This window comes from Cricetulus griseus, chromosome 3 (genome assembly GCF_003668045.3).
Source record: "Cricetulus griseus strain 17A/GY chromosome 3, alternate assembly CriGri-PICRH-1.0, whole genome shotgun sequence".
NCBI classification, from domain to species: domain Eukaryota; kingdom Metazoa; phylum Chordata; class Mammalia; order Rodentia; family Cricetidae; genus Cricetulus; species Cricetulus griseus.
This window is the reverse complement of record NC_048596.1, coordinates 55,308,136-55,326,578: the sequence shown is the minus strand read 5'-3', so window position 1 is coordinate 55,326,578 and position 18,443 is coordinate 55,308,136. Positions and strand designations below refer to the sequence as shown.

General features: G+C 52.2%; 1 protein-coding gene across 1 annotated transcript; it reads right to left on the bottom strand.

The window, feature by feature from the left end:
• Window positions 1-282: 282 nt before the first annotated feature.
• On the bottom strand, window positions 283-17,652 carry LOC100755596 (aldehyde dehydrogenase family 3 member B1). The gene is made up of 10 exons (XM_027408754.2): window positions 17,462-17,652; window positions 11,944-12,106; window positions 9,665-9,775; window positions 9,445-9,565; window positions 9,148-9,233; window positions 8,127-8,208; window positions 5,668-6,054; window positions 5,122-5,288; window positions 2,098-2,197; window positions 283-873 (listed from the first exon to the last, which is right to left on the bottom strand). Exons 2-10 carry the CDS (start codon window positions 12,103-12,105, stop codon window positions 683-685), a joined length of 1,407 nt encoding a protein of 468 aa, XP_027264555.1. The 5' UTR covers window position 12,106; window positions 17,462-17,652; the 3' UTR covers window positions 283-682.
• Window positions 17,653-18,443: the final 791 nt, after the last annotated feature.

The window sequence follows — 18,443 nt, the reverse complement described above, 5'->3', positions numbered from 1 at the left end:
CACCCCTGAGTAGAATGGACATACATTCCATGTGCAGAACTGAGGGGAGAGGAGTCGCTGAGGGAGGGATCAGCCTTAACATGCAGGTAACACCTCACTCCAAAAAGAGACAAAAGGCGTTGGTGGCGCACGCCTTTAATCTCAGCACTCGGGAGGCAGAGGCAGGCGGATCTCTGAGTTCAAAACCAGCCTGGTCTACAAGAGCTAGTTCCAGGATAGGCTCCAAAGCCACGGGGAAACCCTGTCTCAAAAAACAAACAAAAAATAAAAAGAGGCAAGACACCTGTATCTTGGGGTCAGCCCTCCTATATTAATACTCCCAGCGACCACAGGCTGTTAATTTATCCACATTGAACAGATAGGAAAGCAAGGCTCGGAGGACCCAGACATGCCTGGTCACAGGATATGGCCTGTGCCAGATACCACTGCTTACTTGCAACAACATCCACAGAAGTGGAAGTGCCTGTTTTCTCCCTGACTCCATGGCTAGCACTTGGGGAGACAGGTCACAGTGCCTCTTCTCATAATCCCACCCTCAGCCTATAACCAATCAGAATAGTCAAAGCCCAAAAAGGGAAGCCCCAGGAGGAGAGCTGAGCAAACTGCTCTGTGGCCTGGGCCCTAGCAGGCTACTTCCCCAGCATCTGTGTCCCAGGGAGGGCTCCTGTGGCCCCAGCACCCCTCACAGCAGCGTGCAGCTGCAGCTTCTCTCCTCCATGGCCACCAGGAGCAATCTGAGGTTTCTCCTGGAGTAGGGCGGGTAACGGAGGTCATTGATTTTCTCCATCCCGGGGCTGCGCAGCAGACAGGCACGCTGGTTGGAAAAGGTGTCGAAGGAGAACTTGCCGTGGTACCTGCCCATTCCGCTCGATCCTGTGGACAGCATGGAACATAGGGTTTAGGTTCTTAGTGGCCAGATAAGGAGGCATCACATAGACTTTACTCTTAACAGGTGGGCTCACTGAGCCTCTCTTTCCCCATCTGTTCAGTGGGTTAGTCACAAGACATTATGGATAGAAGGCTGATCCCTGAGCCTGTCCCCAGACCAGTATGCCAGGTTTTGGTGTGGGACAGGCAAACTGAGGTCAAGGACATGAATTCTCAAGCCAGGATGCCCCAAGTTGAATCCCAGCCCTGTCCTAAATACGTATGTCACTTTGGGCAAATGACTGTCTCAAGTTCCTCCTGTGACAGTGGCACCCTCCTCGTAGGGTTGTAGTTCCTAGTGTCTGTGAAGGGAGGACTCAGCCCCGAGAGTCCAGGGGACACAGCCCAAATGAAGCTGGCTTGATGAAACGAGTGATGTCAGAGAAGTGGGGAATCGGCCGGATAGAGTGTGGGTGGAGAAAAAAAAGGTAGGGGTCAGACTTGGGGACAACTTAGCCTTGAAGGTGGGTAACAAGTCAGAGCCAGGCTCAGTAAGGGCCACAACAGATTAAGAGAGGGTGACAGGTACAGGACTCCAGGGCAAGACCAGGATGGGCCAGACCATGCTGTCACTCAAATACTGAGTATGACCAGGTGGAAGGAACAGGATGCTTTCAATGAGGAAGTAGGCTCAAAGAAGTGGCTGCCTTTGTCACATGCCTGTGGGCCTTGCTGGGATACAGCTGTGAAGTTTGCAGGTGTGAGTGTGAGGGGCGGGACATCTCCACATCCCAGGCCTCCTAGAAGCAGAGATGCCCAGAGCTGTGTTCTCAGGACCTGGAAAGGCTGAAGGAGCATCATCTGGCCCTACCATGGTATTGAAGGCACCAGGACTCTGAGTGTGGATCGGTGGCTAAAGACTGGGGAAAAGTCAAGGAGTTCACTGGCTGGTTTCACAGGCAACTGTTTTTTTTGTTTTTTTTTTTTTTTTTTTCTACAAAACCCAACAAAATGATCTCTCTGTGGGTTCTCACCCACATGTTTATGTGCAAGCACACCAGGAAGGTTCCACCACAGACTGTGGGGGTAGGGGGAAGCAGGAGAGATGGACACAGTTGTGTCTGCTGCCCTGAAAGTGGGCTGCGTGTTCTGCAGTTAGTGCGCTCCAGCAGCAGGGTGGGGATGCAGCCATGGATCAGCCCAGGAGGGCAGAGCTCTGCTGCCACCTACCCACTCCTCCAAAAGGAAGGCTGGACAGGGTCATGTGCATGAAGCCATCGTTCCCACAGAAGCCCCCACTGCTGGTCCGGGCCAGGACTTGTTTAATCACCTGGGAGAGAAAGAGAACCTGTAAAGTACATCTGGTTGTACCTTGTTTCAGCAAGGGTCTGAGGTCCAAGGTGGGTCTGGACAGATTCACCAACTCTACCTAGGGACACACTCTCTGTGAGTCTGCCTGTGTGCTGCCTTGGCAGAGTGACACAAACCCAAGGAAACATCACCTGGGGAAAGGCAGAGTGGGGACATGATGTGGCTACTGAGTCTTCTGGTGACAGTTTTGAGAGAGAAGAAAGGGGTTTTCAGAGAGTAAGGAGAAAGAAGTAAGGGGCTTTGGGGGATGAGTTTGGTGCTAAGCCAGGTTTGGACTCAGCAGCCTGAGATTGGCCTTGCCTGACTGCCTGAAGGGTTTTCCTGCAATCTGCAGGTCTGAGAAAGCTGGAGGGAAAGGAGATGGGTTTACCTTACTTCATTTAATGCTATTGGTTGTTTTTGTTTTGTTTTTCGAGACAGGGTTTCTCTGTGTAGTTTTGAAGCCTATCCTGACACTCCCTCTGGAGACCCGGCTGGCCTCGAACTAACAGAGATCCGCCTGCCTCTGCCTCCCGAGTGCTGGGATTAAAGGCATGCGCCACCAACGCCCGGTCGACTGTTGGGTGTTTAAAGCTCTAAATTGGGCCTTGTCTGGAGAAGTGGATCCCACCAGGGTGCAATATTGCCTCAGCCTGAGGCTGCTAAGAACAGTGTTCACACCAGAGGATGAGCAGCTGGAAGACAGCCTGGCATAGGACCAGTGTTGGGCTCTGGAGACTTGAGGGGCAGTTGGCCTCACTGCCAAAAGGGCTGTATTGAGTATTTTTTGTTTGTTTGTTTTGTTTTTCAAGACACAGTTTCTCCGTGTAGCCCTGGCTGTCCTGGAACTCCCTCTGTAGACCAGGCTGGCCTTGAATTCAGAGATCCACCTGCCTCTGCCTGTTAAGTGCTGGGATTAAAGGCGTCGCGTTGTGTTTTCTAAGGTTCCATAGAGGAATAGCTGAATTCAAATGTGAGTCTGAGATGGTCCCAGCAGAGCCCTTACTCATGCAGAACAACAGAGGAAGTGGTCACAGAGCAGGTCCAGGACAGAATGGTGACTTGGGTAGTTGAAACAGTGTCAGGTATGGTAGTGTTGCCTGTGACTACACCAGTGGAGGTGGAGGAGAGAAGTGACTCCTGCAAGGTGTCCTCAGACCTCTACGTATATACACAGATACATAAGAATGTAATAAAAATTGTTAAGTCAAAATTATCCATAAGAGTTGTTCTAACTGAATAAATGGCTCAGGAGATAAATCTTTCCCCTGGATCTAGAACATCTCTGCCGTTACATGGTAGCCACTCCTCCATAGAGAGGGCTCTAGTACATTGCCTCCCTTTGGGGCCAGCACGGAGGTTTGCTCAGATACTCAAGACAGGACAGAACAGCTCTCAGCAGAGCCTTCTAACAGACACAGTTTTGCCAAAATGACCTTTAACTTCCTGGATACAAGGGCTCTGAGGCACCCAGAGACATTCTCTCTAGAAATCCCATTCCCTGTTATGGAGTAGTGAAGAACCAAGAAAATGGGAGACATTGCAGAGACCTGGCTGGACTCCGAGCTGAGACCAAGGCATGCATGGTGAGATGGGGCGCACAGACAGCATGGATGGAGGGTAGTCACGGAGATGCCTGCTGTACTTTCCTGGTTCTGGCATGGTCAGTGTCCTTCACGGGGAGCTGCTTGTGGTGTGCACAGGAAGTCTACTGCCTTTGTGGCTTTTTGTGTATTTAAAGTTGTTCTAGAATAAAAAGTGTGTTTTAATTAAAAAATGTGATAGCTGGGTATGTAACTTATTTGGTAGGGTTTTAACTATTACATTTTGATTATTGTGTATTTATGTGTACTAGTCTCAGCTCGTGTGAAAATTTTATGAGAGAAAAACTTGTGGGAGTCTGTTCTTCTAGCACAAGATTCTTAGAGGTCATACATCTTTACTGACTGAGCTCTCTCACCAGTTCCCTTATTTGGTCAAATTGTTGTTTGTTTGTTTGAATCTTTAAAGGTATTTTTTTTTTTTTTTACAAGACAGGCTTTCTCTGCGTAACAGCTCTGGCTGTCCTGGAACTAGCGCTGTAGACCAGGCTGGTCTTGAACTCACAGAGACCCTCTTACCTCTGCCTCCTAAGTGCTGGGATTTAAGGTGTGTGCCACCACCACCCTGTAAGATGTATTTATTTTGCCGGGCGTTGGTGGCACACGCCTTTAATAGGAAGGCAGAGACAGGCAGATCTCTGTGAGTTCGAGGCCAGCCTGGTCTACAGAGCAAGTGCCAGGATAAGCTCCAAAGCTACACAGAGAGACCCTGTCTCAAAAAAAAAGATTTATTTATTTTATGTGTTTGTTTTGCCTGCATGCATGTATGTGTATGTACCGTGTAAGTGCTTGGTGCTTGAGGAAATCAGAAGAGGGCATTAGATCCCCTGGAATTGGAGTTATGCATCCTTGTGAACCAGAAGTTGGTGCTGGGAACCAAACCTGAGTCTCCTGCAAGTGCTCTTAACCACTGAACCATCTCTCCAACCTAATTTGGTAGGTTTTGTCTAGTGTACTGGAAGCTTTGGGTTTGATTCCCCAAGGTCAACTATAACCAGGTGCAAATGCACACATTTACAATCCTAACACTCAGGAGGTGGAGTCAGAAGGATCAGGGTCAATCCTGGACATAGTTTGAGACTAGCCTAGGCTACACAAGACCTTCATCTCAAAAAAAATTGTTTGATCAGGTGTGATGTCATCCAGGAGAGTTTGGTTCAGGTAGAGTTTGACTTCTGGGAGGATAGGAAGGGGCTAAGCCAAGAGGCCACCATATCTGAAGTCCTGTCACTACCCAGAGGGGCTGTGTGTGCTCCCTCTGTTGCCACCCCTCCCACACACACTACTGGTAACCCCATCACACCTGACTTCTCTTAGAGAAGGCATACAGCGAGAGTGGCTTCTCCCGACGGTTAATGAAATCAATGGCCTCATCCAAGTTCTTCACAGTCACCACAGGCAAGATGGGTCCAAAGATCTCCTCCTGCATCACAGGCTCTGTCTCCTGCACGTCCACTAACACTGTGGGTGCTGCAACACAATGGGCAACTCAGCCTCACCCAGAGGCAAGACCTGTCCCGAGTGAGGGCCTCCAATAAGGACAGAGTCTGTGCTCCACACAGGGCATTCCCAGGGTGGGACTTTCTAGGACCTCAGGCTTGGGGTCTGGAGTCTCACAGGACAACAAAAGCTAGAACAGACATTTAAGCCATACTCTGAACCTCTAGAGTCATAGCTCAGTGGTTCCTGAGTTTGAGGAGTCACGGGCTCAGAGTCACAGTGATGGGGTGCCGTGGAACCTGTGTACTCAGGCAGCCTCCAGAGGTAGGGCAGAGAATTCAGACATAGGCTGAGACTTGCAGTCCAGCGTGGAAAGGTCTCAGCCCAGGTTGGGAAGAGGGAGACTCACCAATGTAGAGGTCGCTCTCATCGCTCTGGCCGCCAATGGCCACACGGCCACAGCCCAGCAGTCCCTGGAGCCGCTTGAAATGTTTCTGGTTGATGATTCTGCCCAGGTTAGGGGAGGTCTGTGGGTTGTCTCCATAGAAACGTGTGATGGCATTCTGCAGGGCAGGCACCAGCTGCTCCTGCATCTCCTGGCTACACAGGATGTAATCGGGGGCCACACAGGTCTGGCCAGCATTGAAGTAGCGGAACCAGGCCACACGGTTGGCCACAATCTGGGCGTTGCAGTTGTCATCCACATAGCAGGGGTTCTTACCCCCCAGCTCCAGGGTGATGGGTGTCAGGTGTTTGGCAGCAGCGGCCATCACGATCTTTCCTACATAAGCATTCCCTGGGTACATGGAAAGGGCCTAGAGTGACTCATCAGTCAGTTGGCTAAGAGGGTGGCCTCACCTGCATGGAGGCTCCAGAGAAAGAATTTATCCTGCATTCCCAGCAGTGAGTCAGACTCCATGACCCCCTCCCATGTGGAGCCCCTCAGCTCCTACCTGTATCCACTTCTGTCCCTGGCCCATCTTGCAGCTTATTCTCCAACCCGCCATAGCACTAGCCACCTCTCCATCTCCTAAAACCTCTGATGTCCTCTGCCTTGTCCTCCAAGGCCATAGTCCAGTTCAGCCTGACAGATGCTCAGTCCCACTTCTCTGTCTCACATCTTCCTTCCCGGAGTTCCTGGTCTACAGGCTCTTCCCAAAGTGCCCCTCTCCTTCTGCCCCCATCCGCACATTCTCCAAGCTGTCCCAGCTCTTGCCTGCCACACCATAATCCTTCCAATCCTTGTTTGCTCTCTGCTCTCCTCAGTTCAAACACCTCAGCACTTTGACAACAGGGACACTTGCCTGTGGTCTCAGTGCTAAGAAAGCTGAGGCAGATTACCTCAAGTTCAATGCCAGTCCGGGCTACACTGTGAGATCCTATCTCAAACAGTGGCTGATTCAGCCAGGGTGGTGCACTCATGTAATCCTTGCACTCAGGAGCTAGAGGCAAAAGTGTCAGGAGTTGAAGGTCACCCTCAGCTACATAGTGAGTCTGAGGCCAGCCTGGGTTACATGACATCTCGTTTGAGAAAAGAGAGAGAGAGAGAGAGAGAGAGAGAGAGAGAGAGAGAGAGAGAGAGAACCCACGCAAGAGCAACAGCCCAAGGGTTGAGAGTACGGCTCAGTGGTAGAGCACTTGCCTGGCACCTCAAACACAGATAAAAGACCAGAATCCCAGCAATCAGGAGGCAGAGGCAGGCAGGTGTCTGTAAGTCTGAGACCAGGCTGGTCTATAGAGAGAATACTAGGGTATCTGGGGTTACACAGAGAAACCCTGATTCAAAAGAAACAAAAATTAAATTAAATAAACCAATGAATTAATTAATAATCCAGAACATATAGCCTCTGACATACAGTCTGTGTTCTCAACCAAGATGCGCTGGTTTTGGGAGGAGAGGCTGAATAGCACTTCCTATAGATTGCATGCTGTGATAGTGGCCTTTGTCCTCTGTGTGGACCTGTGCTTTGGATTGCCCCAGCTTTACAGATAACAATGGGCTGGGTTAGTCTGTTGGAACCTGGCTTGAAAGCTGGCCTTGGGCTTTGCTTTGCCTCTGCATCTGGCCCTGAGAACCTAACATAAGGGCCACCAGGGCTGAGGGTGTAGAGATGATTTTGACAACACTCCCCTGCCTCCTGCCTTGCCTACTATGAGACTGTACTAATGGAGACCAATCTACCTTTGCTTCAGCAGCCTTCAATAACCCAGCTGGGCTTGTTTTGTTTTTTTGAGACAGGGTTTCTCTGTATTGCTTTGGAGCCTATCCTGGAACTGGCTCTGTAAATCAGGCTGGCCTTGAACTCACAGAGATCTGCCTGTCTCTGCCTCCTGAGTGCTGGGATTAAAGGCATGCACCACCAAGGTCCGGCTCCTAGCTGGGCTGTTCCTAGGCTTGAGGCAAGGTCTAGAGGAAGGTCCAAATCCCACTTCTCCCCTGCTGTAACCACCTATAAGTCAGAGACCAGCTGTCTTAGGAAGCACAGCCCACTGCTTCCTCCACCTTTTTATCTTCCAGAAATTTCATCCTGGGCCTCTGAAGCAGATGTCCAGGACCTGGGACATGCTAGCATAATGGCAGGTGACCTCTGGGAGGTAGCCTCCCTAAGAGCTTGGGTGCAAATCCTATCCTGGCCAGCTAGGTAACCCTGGGTCAGGTACTGCTGCTGCCTTTCAGCACCCTGAAACAGCCTCTCACCTGTCAGGGCTGAAAGGAGGTCACAGGGCTGCTGTCAGGGTCTGGTACAGTAGGAGCTTGGCATGGGCCGACTTTTGACTCAGGGTTGAGGTTGGGGAGGTGGTTAGTAATTGTGGACATGGGAGTCTGTCTTCCCTAAAGGTCTGGAGGCGCCACCCCCCGAACCTTACCTGTGTAGAAGATGTAGTCAAACCTGTGTTCCAGCAGCTGCCCGGTCTCCTGAGGCCCACCCAGCACCACAGCAAAGCAGCTCTGTGGGAAAAGACAAAGGTTCTCAGACTCAGCTTCTGAGTCCAGGGTGGTCCAGCCTGCCCACCTTGCTTCACCCAGGCCTGGATGATCCTTCCTGAGAACATCCTGGGGGTTGAACACTGTAGACCTAGAGCAGGAATGAAGCTAGTGCCAGCTGTTGTACCCCAGACTGCCCTGGCTAAGTCCTAGAAGGGAAACTGAGGGTGAGGAATAGTGATGTAGCCAAGACTGTACAACCCAGAATAGATACCCCTAGCCAACTAGAAACTCGTTCCTGTAATTCAGCTCTCAGGAAGCTGAGGCAGGAGGATCACTATGAGTTTGAGGCTAGCCTTGGCTACAGAGTGAGGCCCTGTCAAAAAATAGAAGAAACAAAGACTGGAGAGATGGCTCAGTGTGATCCTGAATGCCCACTGGAAAGCTTGTGTGATGGCAGGCACCTGTAATTCCGGCTCTGGGCCAGTACAGAAAGATAGATCCCAGAGACTCACTGGTCAGCTAGTCTAGCCAAATTCTCCAGTCCCAGAAACCAGTGAGAGATCCTGTCTCAAAACACAGGGTGAACTGCCCTGCCACACACACATTTAATCCCAACACTCAGGAGGCAGAGGCAGGTAGATCTCTGTGAGTTTGAGGCCAGCCTGGTCTACAGAGATAGTTCCAAGACAGGCTTCAAAGCTACAGAGAAAACCTGTCTCAAAAAACCAAAGGAAAAAACAATAACAACAAAAACACAGGGTGAACATTTCCAAGAAACAGAGGTTGAGCTCTGGCCTCCACTTACACATAAACACACATGAACACACATACAGACAAACAAGCACACACTCCCTCAAATAGACTCCCATACACTGAAGGCCCTCCTGAGATTGGGCTGTGTCCCCTGCCTTACACCCATGAGGAGCTACTCAGTCCTAGGACTGGATTATCTCCAATTACCTGGTCCAGATAGCGGGGGAGGACCTCAGCCAGGATCTTCTCAATGGCCTTGCTGGTCTCTGAGGGCTTGAGTACCACACAGTTCCCTGCAGTCAGCACAGAAGAAATGCTAGGAGAGGGTATCCGTGTATGTGCTGGCCACACTAACTCTCAAATGAAGAATCAGAAGTGATGGACAGACCCTGGCCAGGGGGCTGCCTGGGAGCAGAGTGCCAGGTCCCCTGTCTTCCTTTCCTGGTTCCCTAGGTAGCCCTGTGTTCTCCAGTGAGTAGGGCTGTGGGAAGGTGGAGGTCTCACCTGCAGCAATGGCCCCCACCAGTGGCACGAGCGTCAGGTTCAAGGGATAATTCCAGGGCACAATGATGAGCACCAGGCCAAAGGGCTCCTTCCGGATGAAGGCTGAGTCCAGCTGTGTGGCCTGGGTCAGGGGTGAGCAGTGAGGCTCTGTAGAGTCACACTGTGGGAGCAAACAGTTCCCAAAGCCCAACTGCCACGCTGACCCCCTCCTCCAACTTACCAGATTCTTGGACACTTTCTCATCCTTCATCCAAGACCGCAGGTTCCTGAGGGCCAGGTCCACCTCTGCCTGGCTTATGGCAATCTCAGATACTTCTGACTCAAAGGTTGACTACAGGAGGGAATGAGGGTCAAGGCTAAGCCCCAGGGAACTCTGAAACAGCAAACAGCTGGAGTGTGGGGAAGGTACAGCTTCCTCCCCAAAGGTCCTGCATCTCTTTATCCTTTCACTCACTCATTCATTCATTCATTCATTCACCCACTCCAGGGAGCCCTGGGCAACTGGAGGCAGAATATGGTTGGAAGAGATCCTAGCAGATGCAAAGGCCCTGTGGTTGGCTGGGGCTTGCTCTGCTTCTGCTTAGCAGGGAGCACAGAGAGAAGGGCACAAGGCACAAGTCTCCTCAGTCAATGGTCTCATTTCCCACAGCCCATGGGGAAAGTACCATGTGCCCAGGGGAAAGGTAAGAAGACAAGCAACAGTAGGACCTGGGACTGGGGATGTGCCTAGCATACACAAAACCCTGGGTCCCATACCCAGAATGTATCACCTGGGCACGATGGCATATATCTAGCACCGAGGAGGCAAAAGCAGGAAGATCAAGAGTTCAAGGTCATTCTTAGCTTCATAAGAAGCTTGAGATTCTGTCTCAAACAAAACAAAACAAACAAACAAAAAAAAAAAAACAGGACCATACTGAATTCTGCAAGCTATGTGCTCTGCCCGGAATTCTAGGAGGGACCCAGGCTTCAGGGTCAGGGATGCCAGAGCCAGGCTGAATTGTGGCCATTGAAATGCAGGCTCCCTTGGGTAACAGCAGAAGATGGAGGCCTGCAGAGGTGGTTTAGAGTGCCAGGAAGACCACACAAGGGGATACGCCATGCAAAGCCAGGTAAGTGTTCTGTGCCACCCAAACCCACTGTGCTTCCGAGTAACTGAGCCTGATTCAGGTAACTTTCAGTCACACAAAGCTCACAGGAAGCCTGGCAGCTCCTAAGGACCCTATTGAGTTTTTTTGGGGGGTGGTGGGGGTGGTGGTGGTGGTGGTGGTGGCGGCGGCTAGAAATCAGTCTGCACACAGTGGGCACGGTGACCTCAGGAGAGCAGGGCACTTTGAATGAGGTTCTCCCTCAGGCCTTGCTTTTCCTGGCTGTGTGTCTCTGGGCAAGAAATTGCCTTCTCTGAGCCTTACTCTGGAGTTATCTGGGATAACTCTAGCAGGAGGAGTGCTAGGGGTCAGATGAGAGATCGACTGGAGACAGTGAGTAGTCTGACTGGATCAGGGGGAGGCACCAGGTTGAATTTTCTGGGCCGCTGCCTCCTTTGTAAGGTCCAGGTTTCTGGAGTCCGATGAGAACACAGAGGTGGAACCTGAGCTGAAGGGGGAAAGGTCAGGTCTCCTGGGTGCTGGGCAAGGCTGGTGAGAAGCTGCAGGAGTCAGTCCTGGGACAGTCCATCAGCCTGGGGGATTCTCTCTAGAGATCAGCAGGGGATAAAGAGAAGAGGAACTCCCTGGGACAGGACTGGGGGACCCTGTATAACTGCTGCTGGAACTGAGAGGGAAATCCAGAACCCTCCAGGGTACAGAGGCTATGATGTCCACAGTGCCAAGTGAGACCCAATTCCTCCTGGGTGTGGTCCACTTCCTCAGGCCTTTCTCCTATATCTCTGTCTCTCAGTCTCTCCAGCTCCTCTGGCCTCTGCAGTTCCTCAATTACAGACACACCAAGCTCTCCTGCATCAGGACCTTTCCATATGCTGCTGGGCCACTTACTCTAATTTCCATGCAGCTCTTCCCCCATCCCCCAACTTCCTGTCTCTATTCCGAGCCCCCCTTTTCGGGAATAACCTTTGTTGAACCCACCACATACAAACCAGCATCACTGTCTGGCCCCTGACTTAACACTGGAATGTCTGCACCTCACATGCTACCAGGCCACATGCACAGCTTGGATTTACTGTCATATTGTTACCAGGTCTTCCCATGCAGAGCAGAGGTCAGCTCTGTAGACCAGAGACTTTGCTTTGCTCTCCTTGTGTCCCCAGAGCCTATCCTGGTACCAGTACCAAGCACATACCAAGTTTTCCATAAATAGCTGCACAGTAGTTGTGGCAGGGAATGGATGGGGGCCAGCAGTCAGCTGTGGCTCATGAAAGGGGTCCCATGGGCTTTCAACACCTCTTCCTTGAAGATGTGGCTGAGCTGTGTTCCTTGTCCCAGGTGTACCACCCTTGCTGACCCAGGGGTACACACACCCTTGCCCCACTGTCCATGCTACCTTGTGTAGGTCTTGGGCCAGTGCCTCCTGCAGCTGCTGTTTGTTGTCTCGAAGGAATCGGCCCAGGCCTTGCAGCTGTGCAGCCCGGAACTCAGCTGGCCGTGTCCGCCCGGTGTTGAAGGCCTCCCGCAGCTGCCGCAGTGTGTCCTCAAATGAGTCCATCCTGCAGGACAGTGCCGTTTGAATCCACCTTTGTGATACTTCCTGGCCCCTGCCCATCACCGGTAGTCCGCTGACTCTTCCCAGGGCCTCCCTTGGATAACTCCATTGGTGACAAGAGAGGCCTTTGAGACTCTGTCCTTATGGGACACAGCCCGACACAAAAGGCATGCCTCCTTCTGCCAGGTGGACAATAGGAGGCCACGGGGCAGGGTATGGACATGGCAAGGCTGGGCAGGCGAGCCAGGGCTCTGCTGCTTCAGTGAAGTTATCTCTGACCCAAGGCCCTCCTGCTTTAGAGCTCTGCCAGGGGCTACACTTCACCCTGCCCGGCCTGAGTAGAGTAGACAGGAATGGGATATAGTGCCACCACTGCAGCCACCACAGCTCAGGGCTCCTACACAAGAGGAGCCAGGCTGGCCGGTAGCAGCTCAGAGACCTGGGGTGACCTTGGGCAGACCCTCAGCCCACTTAGCACAAAGGGAAGAATGGCTTGGGCTTCTCAGAGGCCCTCCTGTCCACCACAGCTATAACCAGCTGGACCACAAGAGAAGGTGACAGCTGGGGAGGAGAGTCGGGTGGGATGATGGGAAACCACCAGCAGGGACTGGCAGACAGGGAAGGGGCCTGATATTCCCTTGGGCCCATTCCTGTTTACACGAGGCTCATCAGAGGAGCCCTGTGACGCATTTACTCCTTGGCCTGGTACCAAGGACCGGTTGGGGACCCTGTCCTCATTCCCTCTCTGGCTTCAGGTCTCAGTATAACCGAAGCCCACTCCAGTGCTTCTCCATTTACTCTCACGGTGTCCCCTCTGCCCGGCTCTGTACTGAGTGACATCACAGGATGCCTAGTAACCCTCTGCTTACCCCCTCTTACTTATTGTCCCCTTCCACGGGACCAGGAGGTCAGTTCACTTTGCCTATTTAACTCATTTCTTGGGGCTCAGTATCCCAAACTTCCCAGTGGCAAAAAAAAGATAATTGTTGGAGTTGTAGGGGTTTGTTGTTGGTTTGTGTTTCAGAAAAAAAAATTTTGCATGTGCCTCTGTGTGTGATGTACATGTCTGTCTGTCTATGTGTTCCCATGTCCACACAGGCCCAAGGCTAATGATGGGTCCTCAAATATTCTCCTCATTATTGTTAAGTCAGAGTCTCTCAACTGAACCCCAAGTTCACAGATAAGACCAATCTAGGGTTGGAGATGAGAATGCAGCAGTTAAGAGGGGACCTTAGTTCAAATCCCAGCACCCACATCAGGTGGCCCATAACCGCCTGTGACTTTAGCTCCAGAGAATCTGACACCTCTGGCCTCTGCCAGCAACCTCACTCACACACACATAATAAAATAAAAGGTGCTAAAGGGAAACTAGTGTAGCCAGACAGTTCGCTCTGGGGATCTGCTCTCTCCACCTTTGGGCTATGGAATTCCAGACAGCTGTCACACCCGCCAGCACTGTGTAGGTGCTGGAATCTGAACACTGGTACCCATGCTCGAGTGACAAGGGCTTCATGAGCTGAGTCATCTCTCCAGACCCGGGTGTTTTGGTTTTTTTCTTGGTTGTGAGACAGGCTGCCTTAAACACATATGTAGCTGTGATAGCCTTGAATTTTGGGTCTTCCTGTTTATATCTTCTCAGTGCTGGGATTATAGACACATAACACCATGTCTGGCTTAGCTGACAGGTTTTGCGAAGATGAAAACTTGCTGTCTGCTTCCGAGCCCAGGTGAGCACGAGTGCTGGAGGCCTTTGGGACTGGTGTGTGGAGAGCAGCCATCTGGAGCAATAAGCCACCCCAGAGGCTGTGCCAAGGGTTCAGTGTTGACCCTCCAGGCCTCCTGCTCCAACAAGACAAGCTGGAAACTTTCGGGAGACAGCATTGTCCCCGCCCTCACCCCCAGAGTGTAATCAGTGCTCTCAGGGCTTGGGCAAAGTCTCGTCTGCCCTGCCTCAGTTTCCTTGCCATTGCAGAAGATGAAGCCCCGGTTTGCTGGAAGATTGGAGCAGACTACTGCACAAAGCGTTTGTCATTGTTCCCAGAAGGCACAGGGAGGCCAGCAGTCCATGAGTCACCAGCAGAGCTGGAGACATTCTGTGTTTAAGCTCTTGCTATGTAAGCAAGAGGACCAGAGTTCAGATTCCCAGGCCCAAGTAAATGCTAGTGGGCATGTGAGCTCCCCACAATCCCAGCTTCAGAAAGCAGAGACAGGACTCCCCGGAGCAAGCTGGCTAATGAGACTCATATTGGCAAGCTCTGGGTTTGACTGAGAGACCCTGTCTCCAAGAGAATAAAAGTGGGGAGCTATGGGGAAAGGTTCCAAACATCAACCTCAGGTCTCCTTATACATGCATACAAATGCATGTTCAATCCCCACACAGTGAACACACACACACGTGAACACACACATGTGAACACACATGCCCATGAGAAAAGAAAAAAATGACACCACTGAAAGTCTCTCTCTCCCCACTGCCTTGCTCACTGGAGTCTCTTCAGAGCCCACAAAAATGTAAAGCATGCTGCTACCAAACACTGGCCCATGGGCAAGGGAACTCTGTGGGTGGGTTCTGTACAGAACATTCTAGAAGCGTTCCTAGCAACGCTGATGCCAACTCACTATGGCAACAGGACACACACCTCTCCTGCAGGACTGCCCACCTGGCCCACAATGCCCTCTCAGGGTTGGTCACCGGGAATTGAAACCTGAGAGTGTGCCCACCAGGGCCTAGGAGGCCAGGCTGGCCCTGAATAAGCAGAGGAGCCAAGGCCATCTGCCACCTGGGATCAGGAGTCTTAGATTCAGACATCGCAAGGGAACTGGGAAGCCACAGTGGACACACACCAGGAGATTCCTGTGTAACTTCATGGGGCTGTACCCCATCCTCCCTCCCCAGGTATACCCCATCCTGGATTAAGTTTGTAAGGATGTCTGCACTGACCCATGTAAACACTACAGCCGCAAGGGGACTGTCCTTCACACCACTGAAGGAGACAGGAGACGAAGACCAGGCCACAGAGCTGAGGACACCCAGCTCCTTCACACTGGAAACCTTTAGCCCAAAGGCACAGAGGGTGCCTGCTTCAGTCTCCCCATTCCTGGTACACGAGAACCGAGTGGCCTGAGTATGGGGAGAGGAACAGGCAGTTCTTGGGAGGAAGCAACCCTTGTGAGCTGCAGATTCAGGACCAGAAGGACAACAAAAACTTGTCCACCACAGAAAGAGAAGAGCCCCTTACGCATGAAAATCCAATCTGTTGGGGTCTCTATCCCTCAATCCCATCATTCTTACTGACCGCCCCCCCCCAAGGCTGTCTGTCCAAGCCCAGACCTCAGCTGCTTAGATCCACAGCTGGTGAGCCTGAGGGGGGTGGTCTCCCTGAGGGTGGAGTGGGAGTGTCTTTGTCATGTGCATTTCCTGGGGCCTGAGTAGGACATGGGCCTGGGGCTTCCTCTAAAGCAATGATCAGCCTGGTATGGTGGGCCATGCCTCTAGTCCCAGCAATAGAAAGGCAGAGGCAAGAGGATTACTATGAGTTTTAGCAAATTCCATGTGAACCACAGCTATACGAAACCTTGTATCAGAAAAACTCCCCAAGTTATGGGCTGGCAAGATGGCTTAGAGGGTAAAGGAGCTTTCTATGCTAGCTGGACAACCTTTAATTCCAGCACTGGAGAGGCAGAGGTAGGTGGATCTCTGAATTCGAGGCTGGCCTGGCCGACAGAGTGAATTCCAAGACAGCCAAAGCTATTCAGTGAAACCCTCTCTCTAAAACAAACAAAAACCACTAAATAGGAGGTGGAGATGTAGCTCTGTTGGTAGCATGCTTGTCTAGCATGCAAGAGGGACTAAAGGTCAAAGAGTTCAGGGTCATTCTTGGCTACACAGTAAGCTTGAGACCAGCCTAGGCTACTTGAGACTCTGTCCCCACAAACAAACTGGTGCTGACTATGGTAGGCAGGGCCAGCATGGTCACTTGCTGTGGATGTCCCGGGCTGCAGAGTGAGCCTATAAACTAGAGAAAACGGGGAAGGAGTGAGCACTTAGGCCTGCACTCCGTAGCCTAGGGGATGAGCTGCCATGCAAAGGCCCTGTGCCCTTGGAAGGATCCAACTGATGGACCTGCCCTCTGGCACATGCCTGCTCTACTACCCCTCTGGGCTCCTGTGCATAAAAGCTCAGTACAATCCCTCATCCTTCCTGCCTCAGTTTCCTCAACTACTCCATAGGCCTTCATGGTCAAGGGGCTCAAAGACCTGGGCACAAATCCTAGCAGCTTGTCTACTGGCTAGAGGGCCTGGCCTTTGGGCTCTTTGGCTCACTTTTTTTCATTAGTAAAATGAGCCAGTTCTTGGTGTCACCTCTATGCTTGTTGCTGGGGAAACTCAAAGGCAGAGGTTGAGAAAGGCTTGGTCCAGGCCTGTCCCCCAGAAGCACTTAGCCATGATGGCTCCAATAAGAGGTAGATGGCACCAGAGGGACTGGGAGAGGAGGACTCTAGGATAAGGGCCCAGTGTGGTATTCAGGAAGGCTGTGGATCTTAGTGACAGTGAATGAAGGTATGGCCTCAGGGCTCAGAGACCTCCATCAGGACTGCCAGCAGCCGAAGTGCTATGTCAGGCTCAAAGACCCCCAGGTCCTAAAACCAGAGGGCCTCTTGCTCTAATCTCCTATGTTTGGCCTCTGTAGCCTATGTGTGGCTTTTGCCCTGGGTACTAGGAAGACTGCCCAGAGCTCTGGGCAGCAGCTTCTGTCCATGGTCCCTGGGAAGCTGGGACCAAGATACTCCTGGGCCTGGAGACTAAGCCTGCCCTCCAATAGATAAGATGAAGTCTGGGAACCACAAGATCCCTTCCCAGGCACAGCAGGTGCCTGCCTCTTTCTCTAAGCTCTGATAAAGTATTGCTGGGGAGTCTTTCCTAAGATCCTTGGAGTGTCTCCAACAAGCTGGCTTGGAGTGTCTCCAACAAGCTGGACCTGCATGGTAGTTAGTGCCTTGGAAAGGGTACCTGAATGGACCTTCAGGGGTTGGAGACGGTGTTCTCTCCTATAGCAGCCCTGTCCCTCACCTCCCCCCACAGGCTGTCAGGTCCCCCAAGAGGAGAAGGGCTGGGGAGCGCAGTGCAGACTCTGGGGCCCTGTACTTGGAGCACCTCAGTTCTCCCCCACCCCCAGTCTCTTCCTTCCCTTTTTTCCCCAGGCTGCAAGCAGTGAGGCCTGGAAGACACAGGCTGCCTGTGTGTGAAGCTGCCAGTTGCCAGACAAGATAGGGAGCCCGGCACCCCAGAATAGCTGGGCTAGATCCCAGCCAGGACAGATAAATAACAGTTCCACTCCCATCTCCCCGGGATACAGTACCTGAGGCCTCGCCAAGCTGCCTTTCTTCCTGGCTGTCCAGCCCTGCCTGGCACCCCGCCTTTATGCAAGGTCCAACAATGCCTGCCCCTGGGGCGGGGCCATCCTGGCCTAGTGCCTGACCTTGGCTGCAGGCCTGGTAAAAGCTGCTGGTTGACATCTATCTCATAGAGGCCAAGAAACTCTCTCAGATCACAGACAAGGAGGCAGGGCCCAGAGAAGGGTGGCTTTAATTCAGGCTCACACAGCATTTCTGAGCGTTGAGTGGGATAGTGGGTAGGGAGTGGTTGGTGGGAAGGAAGGCTGAGGTGGGCGTGTTCTAAGCCCTAGGAGAAGAGCCTGGGAAATGCAGTGTGAAGGGGGACCCAGTGACCTGGAATATTAAGAGAGGCTGAACCCAGCCTTGTCTACTCTGAGTCTGTTTCCCCATCTGCTAAAAGAAGAGGTCAAACCCAGAGTCCAGAAATACAGTCTCAGGACTAGCCCTCTGCCAGCTGTGTCTCAGGCTTCTGCCTACCCATGACCCTCAGCTCCAGCTGCAGCCCACTCACAAACAATGAGAAAATGGGGCCCTGTAAGGGGACGGGACTTGGTCACATAGGATGTGTATGGCAGAGCTACAACTGTAGAGCTGGAGATGTGTCTCTCCCCAAAGACATCTCCTCCGACTGCCACCCTCAGGACAACCATCATGACACTATGTATTACTGAGGTGGCCTCTGGGGTCCTGCTCCTGTGCAGGTGCAGAGCTGTGCCTGGCTCCACCCCAGGGACACCTGTGGGAGCCGGCACAACGGGGGATGATCCTGAGCAGCTGCTGGGGGCAGACAGTTTGGCGATTGGGTTACATGTACCTGTGTGTGTGAGAAAGAGACATCCTTTGTCCCTCTACCCCGGGTCACCATGCAGTCTTTCCCGCAGGTGCCCTGGGCCAGCCTGGAGGCTGCTGGCCAGGGCCTCTGTGCCGACCTTGCACCTAGGAGAT